Here is a 10742-nt window from a genome sequence, read left to right on the forward strand (position 1 = left end):
ATCAGCCTGGGGCTGGTGGCGTCCTGCAGGGACTCTCTGGACCTTTTTGCTCCTTCCCAAAGTGCTGCTGTCTCTGTGCAGGTGTGGGCCCTGCCTCTGTGATGGTGGGGAACCTGGTCGCTGGGAAGAGAATCGCTCAAGCCTCTGGGAGAGATCTGGGTCAAATAGAAGACAACGATTTGGTTAAAAAGGTAAATCGGTGTTTGGGACAGCTGCAGAATTGGGGAAGGAGTTTTCCCCTGCTGGGGGGAAGCACTGAAGGAGAAGCTGGTGTTGAATTCCTGCCTGTCTCTTCCAGCACCAGTTCCTGACTGAAGTGTTGCAGTGGAGAGCTCAAGCCACTCCTGACCACCCACTCTTCCTTTTATTGAATGCCAAGGTACAGCCAGTGCTGAGCTGTTGGGTTTTTTAAGGTCCATGTGTTACGCAGTGCCAGTTGGAGAGTCTTTAAAATCTTTTGCCCTCTGCAGTGCCTCTCTTCAGCCTCTGTATCAGAATTTGCCCATAGATTTGTAACTTTAAACTTGACTCTTTGACCCTCTAGGTCCCTTCAGCAAATGGCTGTCATGGTTTGGACCCTTCATTTTAAAACTGAGCGTGTTTGTAGGTCCCTCTGGCTCCTGTATCAGTTAATGGTGTATCCCTTGGTGCCACCATCCCTATCAATGGTGTTGAGTATATTCTGGCAAGGTTCTGGTGCGAGAAGACCTGAACTGACTCCCTGGAAGGTAGAATTTTCTCGAGCAGATCTAACTCCATCTCTGTCCTTTGATACTGTAGTGGATGAGTGGCTCACTGGGTGCCAGCAGCCTTTAGGTAGAGATAACTCATAGCTGTAGCCTCCTGCTAGCCAGCAAGCTTGGGTTTATTTCACAGCAGCCAGTTTGTGTTGTGCCAGGCCCTGTTCAGAGCATTTTTGTGTCCTTTTCAAGGGAACCACTGTGTGCACGGCCACCTGCCTTCAGCTGCACAAAAAGGCTGAGAGAATTGCATCAGTGCTGTGTGACAAAGGCCATCTCAACGCAGGAGACAATGTGGTGCTTCTTTATCCTCCTGGTGAGTGAGTCCCACTGGGGCAATACGGCCTGGGCTTTCTTTGGAACCTCACTGGGATCTGGGAATACAGCAAAGGCACTCAGTGCTAGTGAGGGGCTGCTCACTGCTGTGTCCTGCCTGACTTCTGAGTCGTGTGACACTCAGGATGTGATGGAGATGGTTTCCTTTGTGCTTCCTTTCCTTTCCCCATTCCCTCTCCCGACCTCCTCGCGCCGGGCTGCCGTGGAAGTGTCTCCCTTAACCCCACTGCCCTGAGCAGCACTGCCCTGCTCTGCCTCCTTCCCCAGTGTCCCCCAGTGTCCCCCAGTGTCCCCCAGTGCAGCCGTGGTGTCCTTTGCAGGCATTGAGCTCATCACAGCCTTCTATGGCTGCCTGTACTCGGGCTGTGTCCCTGTCACCGTGCGCCCGCCCCACGCCCAGAGTTTGGTGGCCACGCTGCCCACAGTGAGGATGATCGTGGAGGTGAGTGACAGGGGCAGAGCCTGGGGCTCCAGGGGTGACATGTGTGTCACAGGGAGCAGGGCTGGGCTGGTCACGGGCTCCAGAGGTGACACAGGAGTCACACTGAGAATCGTTGCTCCAGGGGGGTGACACAAATTGACCAACCTCGTGCTGCGTGAGAGGGGCTGAGGTATGTGGGAGTACATAAGTTTGAAAGTAAGATAGATTTAATTAGTATAATTAGTTTGGTGATTAGGATGTTGTGGTAAGGATAAATAGAATTTTGAGTTTATGAGAAGGTGAGATTAAAATTGGTTTGAGGGGAAAGATTTAATTAATTTTTTATGATAAAGATGTTGTATAATGTATGAGTTGTTGCCTTACAAATGACTTCAGAGGTACATCTTGGAGCTGAGGGACAGTGTTCTTACAAAATGTCAGAGCCCCCTCCTCACAGACAGAGTGCAGGTGCTTCCTGAGGGCACCAACATGGGTGTTGCCACCCAAAATCTCACCTTGATGCTCCTTATTGCGGGGGAAAGTCCAAATCCTGCAGTGAAGTCACTTCCCAAGCCCAGTAACCAGGAGGTACCGTGGGGGAGAAAGTTGGATCTTGCTGTGACACCTTTTCACCTGCTCTAGAGGTTCTGACAGGGGATTTAGTGGAGGGCAAGCAGAAACCAGAGGAAAGAATTCAGCTTTGCTAAAAGAAACTGGCTACAGACAATAAAAGAGTCTCTGAACATCAGCTCTCGAAGTGGCAGTGCTGCTGGGACTCTCTGTTTCAGTAAATGTTCATCTCTGCAGGTCAGCAAAGCTGCCTGTATCCTCACAACCCAGACCTTGATGAGACTGCTCAAGTCCAGAGAGGCAGCTGGTGCTGTGGATGTGAAAACCTGGCCAACCATCATCGACACAGGTGAGCTCCCTGGGCCAGGAGGCTCCTTGAAGGTCCCTGCACAGGTGACTGGTGACCTCCAAAGGGGCTGTCCCCTGTTGAGTGGCCCTTGAAAATTTATTTGAATGTGTACAAAAGCTGTCCAAGGTGTGTCCTTGTTCACTGAGACTTCCTCTGCTTTGAGCTGTGCATGGGAAATGATTGCAGTGGAGACAACTTTATTCTGCTTAAGACCAGGGCGAGTTGGTCTTTTGTCCCTTTTCCTGAGAATAAAGAATTTTCTGTGTTTGAGCTTTGGCAGGAGTTTTGCCATGGACTAGCCTGTCTCCTCTGTAAAGAGAATTAATAGAAAGCTTTGTCTTCCATCTCTGGTGTTTTGAAAGTTGTGTTCTCCTTCCAAATCCCAGTCAAGTCACCAAAACGAACTCCTTTGTTTCTCTCTTGCACAGATGACTTGCCCAGGAAGCGACTGGCCCAGATCTATAAGCCACCCACACCTGAAATGCTGGCATATCTGGATTTTAGTGTGTCTACAACAGGCATGCTCACAGGAGTAAAGGTAGAGTAATGGCTTAGGAGATGGGCACTTGGGTCTTGTCTTTGCCTGACCTCCACCTCGTAGCTTAAACAAAGACCCTGATTTTTTTTTTCTAACAAAGTTGTGGGCTTCACTTCATTGAGTTCTGCCATGGAGGAAAACAGATTCTCCACAGTGGGGTCAGGAATTCTGCTGCTGCCTCCCACTGCAGAGCTGCCCTGGGAGAGCAGAAGAGCTCTGAGCTCTGCTGGCCTCCAGCAAGAGCAGAATAGGGGTGCAGTCAGAAAAAAAAGAGGATTAGAAACTGAAAAGGGATTAGAAACTGAAAAGGGAAGCTTTAGACTTGTTATTGCTCATGTGGGTTTGGAGTTGGAATCACAGGACAGTCAGGGTGGGAAGGGAACCCTGTGGAGATCCCCCAGTCCAAGGCAGGGTCACCCAGAGCAGGTGACATGTCCAGGTGGGTTTGGAATGTCTCCAGAGCACTGTCCCAGTGCTCTGCCACCTCCATGGAAAGTTCTTCCTCCTGTTGAGGTGGAACTCCAACAACTGCAGCTTCAAGTTCAACTGGTAGTGTCAGAGTTCTGCAGTCTCTGCATCTGCTGTGGAAGCTCAGGAACCAAACCATGGCTTTGCCCTCACACCAGCTCTCCATAAACTCCCTTTGCTGTCACCTGCCCGTGCTGGGGAGTGTCTGGGTGGTGTCCTGGGCTTCCAGCAGTGTCCCCTGTGTTGCAGATGTCCCATGCTGCTGTCAGTGGCCTGTGCAGGGCCATCAAGCTCCAGTGTGAGCTCTACTCCTCGCGGCAGATTGCCATTTGTCTGGACCCCTACTGCGGGCTGGGATTTGTGCTCTGGTGCCTTTGCAGGTAGGCAAAGTGTGGGGAAAGGGGCAAATTAACTCTTGGCTGGTTGTTAAGTGGGGAAATGGAACCTTCTGGATGTGATTACAGACGTGTTGGCATTAGGGAATGACTTAATTTACAGTAAGGGAGGGGGAATTTGTCTTGGAACTGACAACAACATGTTCCCTTTTGCTGCAGATTAGCAGGATGTTATCCCATCTCCATGATGTGTGTTTGTGCTGCCAAATATTCCTGGCTTCAGAATGTTTCTCTTCCCTTTCTTCCCTTGATTACATGTTGCACTAAGGGAGTTTTTGTTTTGTGTGGGGTTGAGCCAGTTCTCTTCCTTCACTGTCAGCGTGTGTTTGTGTGGGGATAAATTGTTATTCATTTACAGTTAAGTTGCATTTTTAAAATGCTGCTGCTCCAGTTTGCCTCAGCTGCAGTCCCACAACCTGCCTGTGGACTAGCAGGAATGTAACGTGCAAATGCAGTAAATATTAATTTAAAGATGACTGCAAGCTTCACTAAAAATGTTTTCTCCCCCCTAATGTTCTTCACAGTGTGTATTCTGGACATCAGTCAATTTTAATTCCTCCTATGGAGCTGGAATCCAATCTTTTTCTCTGGTTATCTACTGTCAGCCAGTATAAAATAAGGGACACTTTCTGTTCCTATTCAGTCATGGAACTGTGTACAAAGGGACTTGGAAACCAAGTTGAAATGTTAAAGGTAAGAAACGTTTCCTGAGTGTAACGTTACATCAATTAAGAAAACTCTGGTACTAAAGCAAAGTGACACAATCCTTAAACACAAATTTTCCCGGGGCACAAATCTCCAGGCCAGAGGTGCTCCAAAAGCAAATCTCCAAAAAAAAAAAGCTGCAGCCCTGGGAGAGGAGAGGATTGGGAAAGGAGCAGGGGCTCTGGCAGTGCAGGGAGCACCTGCCAGGGAATGTCAGGACAGCCCTGAGCAGGGAGGATCCCAGTGCTGCTCTGCAGCAGATTCCTTATGTAACAGTCTGCAGTGGAGGCTCAGACCAGCACATGATGGAAAGCACATGTCAGGAGAGCTGCTCAATGGAGGTGTGTTCTCCTTGGAGATGAGAAAAGGGGGAAAAAAAAATAGCTCCATGCCCTGCCTGAGGTGGCTTTTCCCCTGGGATTTCCTGGCTCAGCCTTGTTTTTTGGGTGGTGCAGAGCTCTGCAGGTGCCTGGGCTGTGTCACCAGGTGAGCAGCACACGGGGAGCTCCTGCCTGGTCCTGCTCACAGCATTCACCAGAGAAATAAGAATGGATTCAACGTTGTTGAAGAGTCAGTGCAATCCCAGTGGATGACTTTATTGTGCCTGGGTTTAGTTTCCATCTGTATAAGCAGTGAATCAGAGGTGTAATCTCAGCTGAGGGCTGGGGCACAGGAGGGAGCACTGTCAGTCCAGGTCTTGCTCTGGCTGCATTTCCAGGTTTTGCTCAGGCAGGATTTATAATTCCAAACAGCATCAGAAAAAAAAAAAAGAAAAAAAAAAAAGTAACTTAGACCACAAGGACCGAAGTTTGTCCTGCATTTCAAGGGATGAGAAACAAACCTTAACTTCTTGAGAGGGGAGAGGTGAACACCTCTGCAGCCCTTTGCCTGATGTTCTGTGTGCAGGCCCGAGGCATTAACCTGTCCTGTGTCCGCACCTGCGTGGTGGTGGCCGAGGAACGGCCGCGAGTTTCCCTCACTCATTCCTTCTCCAAACTCTTCAAGGACATTGGGCTCTCCTCCCGAGCTGTGAGCACCACCTTTGGCTCACGGGTCAACGTGGCCATCTGTTTACAGGTAAGGCTTCTCAGGGCTCTTCTGTGGGCACTGGCAGCAGATTGCAGATGTTGTGTTCCACGCTCCCCATCTGTACACGCTCTTAAAAGCCCAACATCTGCCCCGTAGGGAACAGCTGGCAGCAAGATTTAAGCAGCTTCTCTCGTTTTCAGCTGCCAAAATCGTGTCACAGATGCTCAAAAGGAGTGAAACATGAATCTGAGCTGTTGATTCCCACGTAAACAGTGCCTCATTGCTCAGAGGCTTTGGGGTGTCTCCCCCTTCTCCTTCCTACACAGTTCCAAAAAGTCACCTGCTTCCTGAAGGGTTTCCCTTAGTGCAGCTGCAAAGGTGGGGGAATAGCAGTAGGAATTCTGCTGCAAGAAACCCCTGGGAACATTTCTGGGCTCAGGCAGAAGTTACCCTGACTGCTCTAAATAAATGGGTTTTTTTAATTATTAACTCCTCAGGGAACATCAGGGCCCGATCCCACCACGGTGTATGTAGACCTGAAATCCTTGAGACATGACAGGTACTGTAAGTTCACTTAAACCAATTTATTAACTGTATAAAAACCCTGGAGTGGTGCTGAGTTTTCACACCACTCCAGACACTTCAGCTTTTTTTTTTTTTTTCTTTTTTTTCTTTTTCTCCCTGACAATGTGTTTTTTTTTTTTTTTTACCTTCAGAGTCCGTCTGGTGGAACGAGGAGCTCCACAGAGCCTGCTGCTTTCTGAGTCTGGGAAGGTAATTCTGTGTCTCCCCACTTGCCCCAGCCCTTGAGCTGGGAGGGACAATCCTGTGGCATGAGAGGAGGTGGCACTTGGTGGCACTTGGAATTATAAATTCCCTCTGCAAAGTCAGTTTGATTTATAAGGAATTACCTGTTGATTTAGGAGTGTGTTTTCTTGGAAATCTTGGGGGGATTTGGTCCCTTTTTGCAGTAGATGAACCATGTCAGAAGTGTGGGCTCTGGTATTCTTGAAATCAGCCTGGATTTGGGATTTACTGTACCTCTTACTCCCTCTTAAGAGAAAGAGGTTTTCTTGGAGTTTTTTTAGCTGAATTCTTCAAAATCAAGGTCTAGCAACATGTACAGGCCCCAGAATATCTTACCTGAGTGGCCCTGGAGCCATGGAATGATTCCATAACCTGATCTTGCCTTGCTGTACCTGTCCTGGCCCTTTTTATCCCTTTTTGTGATGTCCATGGGTGAAATTCTGCCCTGATTGAGCAGCCTGGGTGTGTTTTATTCTGCTGAAGATAATCCAGCAGGGATTGAACATTTTCTTCTTGTGCTCTTTAGATCCTGCCTGGAGTCAAAGTGGTCATTGTCAATCCAGAGACAAAAGGGCCTCTGGGAGATTCTCACCTTGGGGAGGTAAGTGCAGGTTTTGCTCCTTGGGGACCTTTTCCTGTTGCTCCTTGGGATTTTCCCTGCACAGGGACAGTTTGGAGCTGTGATACAGGCCTTGGTAAGATGAATTATTGCCGGAACATTCAGAATTTGGGTATTACTTCCCTGTCAAGTTTAAAGAAAACCCACTTGAAAAGAAACTTGTTCCACCCTAAATCTCACAAATTTTCTCCCAAATAGTATAATTTACATTTGGCTTTTCTTACTTCGATTACACACCAGTATATTGATCTATGTTGATGGATTATTATCCAGTTTTGGACTTGATATGTTAAAAATCTTAAACATGATTTATTTACTCAGTGAATCCTCAGTTACAGTTACTGCAAGAGTACATCTCAAGGGGCATCTTTAGGATCCTGCAGGGTGTTTGGAAATTTGAGCTGAATTTTTTTAGATCTGAAAAAATCACAGATAAAACCAGAACCTGTCGCTGTAGGACATGAAAAACTCCAAATATTACAGAATGCAGAGAGCATAGAAAAGGAAGGCTTTATTGTCTAAATTCATATTATTTTATAATATAATATGCGTTTTATTATATAAAACACGTAATATAATATGTGTTTTCTGATACAGACTTACCATGATTTGTAAATAGGAACGACACCTTTCTAATACCATTGGTTAAATCAGAGAAACAGCAAACACCAGGTGGACAAAATTTTTTTTTTGAGAAAGGATAATTGTTTACTAAGATTCTTTTGAGAAAAAAAAAAAAAACCTTTTTTGAGAACTTCTTCCTCGGGGTGGGGGGAAAGAAAAAGCAGCTGCCAGCAGGCTGGAATAAAAAACCCTCTCAGAACCTTCTTGCCGCAATTCCAGGTGCGCGACGCCGGGATTTAAACCTTTTTATCCCTCCCTGCACAGATTTGGGTGAACAGCCCTCACACAGCCAGTGGCTATTACACCATTTACGACAACGAGACCCTTCAGGCTGACCACTTCAACACCCGCCTGAGCTTCGGGGACGCGGCGCAGACGCTCTGGGCGCGCACCGGGTACCTGGGCTTCGTGCGGCGCACCGAGCTGACAGCAGCCAGTGGAGGTGAGCCTGGAGGACACCACAGATGTGAGAATCCCCAGTGTTTCAGAAGGCAAAGAGCGTTGAGAAAAGAAGGGTTTTGTTGTCTGGTTCTTGCTGCTTTTCGTAAGGTGTTCTGATATTAAGAGTTAAGTGACGCGGTTTTGCGATGCGGACTCCGAGGTTCAGAGGGATGAAAGTGACTCCCCTTTAGTTTTGGGGTGTGTCTGCCTGTTGTGGTTTGAGAGGCTCCAAGTCAGAAATACAATTTAATGAGAAGAAAAGGGGGGAAAAAAAAACCCACAAAAATAAATGCAATAATACAAAAAAGCCCCACTGACAGAGTCAAAATACAACCTGATCAGGGTGAAGGAAGCAGTCCAGGTGAGGTGGTCTTCCTGAAGCAGTGATCCCGTAGAAAGTTCTGGTAGCTCTGGTCCTCTGGGAATCCCTTGTATTGTCCCAAATCCCAGTTTATATCCAGGTGAGAACGCTTGGCTCCTCCCCCTGGGCGGAGCATCTCACAGTGGGATGATGAGTTATCTATTAATTAGGTCCTTGATGGCCCATTAAAGAGAGATAACGCCCGGGGAGAGTTATCTGTGAATCATGCACAAGGCATTGATGGGCCATTAACTGAAGATGGTGATAGAATAAATCCTAAACTCCAACCCAGGACACTGCCTTTTATGCTGTTTTACACAGACCAATGGGATTGGTGACACAAAGGCAAAACCTCTTCACTCCCATTGGTCAGAGCAGAGGGAGATCAAGGAGAAGTCGCTCCTAGGAAAAGGAATGAATAACAAAATTACAGTTACAGAAACATCCCTCCTGTTTGCAGAAAATTCCCTGGGAAAAGAATTTCAGAAAATCAAAATATCTCAGGCACGGGACCAGGACTACACTTAACATCATTGGTGAATAGGAGTGACACTTCTTTAATCCAATTAATTAACTAAAGAAACAGCAAAACACCACCTGGAGAAAGGTTGTTTTGACAAAGGAGAGTTGTTTCTCAAGATTGTTTTGAGAAGAAGCTTTCTTGAGAAATTTTTTCCTTGGGGAAAAGTTAGCAGCTGCCAGCAGGTTGAAAACTCTCAGACCCAGAAATCTCAGGCCCACAGCTGGGCACAGCTCACAGGGACACAGCAGCATGGACATTCCCATGGGAATCTCATGGTTTAACCAAGGGTTGTACCTGGGTTAATCCACGCTGGAGATGAGCAAAAGGAGCAGCTCTGGGGTGAAGGGGTTGAGGTGCTGGAGATGCCCCAGGAGCCCCCCAAACCTGGGCTGAGCCTCAAGGTGAGAGCCCACCTGCAGAGCTGCCTTCAGGCTGGAGAGGAGAAGCGTTGGGTGATCTGATTGTGGCCTTCCAGCGCCTGAAGGAGCTGCAGGAAGGATGGAGAGAGAGCTGAAATGCCAGGACGAGGGGCAATGGCCTCAAACTGCCAGAGGGCAGGGTTACAGGGGATATTGGGAAGGAATTCCTCCCTGGAAGGGTGGGGAGATGCCCAGAGGAGCTGTGACTGCTCCTGGATCTCTGGAAGTGTCCAAGGCCAGGTTTGGAGCACCCTGGGACAGTGGAAGGTGACCCTGTCCCTGTCAGGGCATTAAGATCCCTTCCAACACAAACCACTCTGGGATTCTTTAGCTTACACAAGACACAATGTTTTATCAAAAAAGCCTTTTGTTCCACGTGCTCTCCTGTGTCCCCAGAGCGCCACGATGCCCTGTACGTGGTGGGAGCCCTGGATGAGACTCTGGAGCTGCGGGGGCTGCGCTACCACCCCATCGACATCGAGACCTCGGTGTCCCGCACCCACAGGAGCATTGCTGAATGGTAAAACAGTCCTGAGGAGTGCAGCCAGCCCCAGCCCAGCTGAAATGGAGCAGTTTAGGCAAAGATGCATGGGTTTAGCTGAAAAAAAAAAAATTAAAAATAGGGAAATTCAGGGGGTTTTTTTGTGTCGCCATCAGCAAGTCATAGACGCCTCGTCTGAAATCTCAGATTTCTCATCTGCGGATGAGAACAGACTCAGTGTTTTCTCACAAGCCTTAGTTCAACACAGAAATGATGATTTCCTGCTCTGGGGTCAAAAGAGCCATTTCTGAGTCAGTGGCTGCAGCTTTGGGTTCCTGTCTCATACGGGTAGTGCTGAGATAGATCTGATTTTTATCACATTATGCCCAAATCAGGGTGGAGTTGGGTTGGAAATGCATCCCAAAGCAGGTGGGAACCTCCATCTAAGGATAAAGGGTTGGAAATGCATCCCAAAGCAGGTGGGAACCTCCATCTAAGGATAAAGACCCGGAAACTTCAGATCTTTGTGGTAATAACCAGGATTTCATTTTTTTTTTTTTCCCTTTGTCATTCCAGCGCCGTGTTCACCTGGACCAACCTGCTGGTGGTGGTGGTGGAGCTGTGTGGCTGCGAGCAGGAAGCTCTGGATTTGGTTCCTCTGGTCACCAACGTGGTCCTGGAGGAACATTACTTGATCGTGGGGGTGGTGGTGGTGGTGGATCCTGGAGTCATCCCCATCAATTCCCGAGGCGAGAAACAACGGATGCACCTCCGGGACAGTTTCCTGGCGGATCAGCTGGACCCCATTTACGTGGCCTACAACATGTGATGGGACCACAGAGAGAGAGAGAGAGAGAGAGAGAGAGGAGTGGTTATGGAAGTGAAGCTGGTGAAAATTACTAATACTTGACCTAAA

At 48.1% G+C, this 10742-nt stretch overlaps 1 protein-coding gene across 3 annotated transcripts in view; it reads left to right on the top strand.

Moving 5' to 3' along the window:
- DIP2B (disco interacting protein 2 homolog B) overlaps positions 1-10742 on the top strand; it is a 60872-nt gene extending 50130 nt beyond the window's left edge. For all 3 annotated transcript variants that reach the window (XM_066337694.1, XM_066337695.1, XM_066337696.1), the window contains 15 exons: positions 82-191; positions 299-379; positions 933-1056; positions 1397-1518; positions 2305-2416; positions 2845-2954; positions 3672-3802; positions 4342-4510; positions 5429-5599; positions 6049-6110; positions 6268-6325; positions 6885-6959; positions 7866-8043; positions 9742-9865; positions 10403-10742. In XM_066337694.1, coding sequence (XP_066193791.1) covers positions 82-191; positions 299-379; positions 933-1056; positions 1397-1518; positions 2305-2416; positions 2845-2954; positions 3672-3802; positions 4342-4510; positions 5429-5599; positions 6049-6110; positions 6268-6325; positions 6885-6959; positions 7866-8043; positions 9742-9865; positions 10403-10655 — 1880 coding nt within the window. In that variant the 3' untranslated portion in view covers positions 10656-10742. The remainder of the gene's footprint in view (positions 1-81; positions 192-298; positions 380-932; positions 1057-1396; positions 1519-2304; positions 2417-2844; positions 2955-3671; positions 3803-4341; positions 4511-5428; positions 5600-6048; positions 6111-6267; positions 6326-6884; positions 6960-7865; positions 8044-9741; positions 9866-10402) is intronic.

This window comes from Sylvia atricapilla, chromosome 29 (assembly GCF_009819655.1).
Source record: "Sylvia atricapilla isolate bSylAtr1 chromosome 29, bSylAtr1.pri, whole genome shotgun sequence".
In the NCBI taxonomy this organism is placed as follows: domain Eukaryota; kingdom Metazoa; phylum Chordata; class Aves; order Passeriformes; family Sylviidae; genus Sylvia; species Sylvia atricapilla.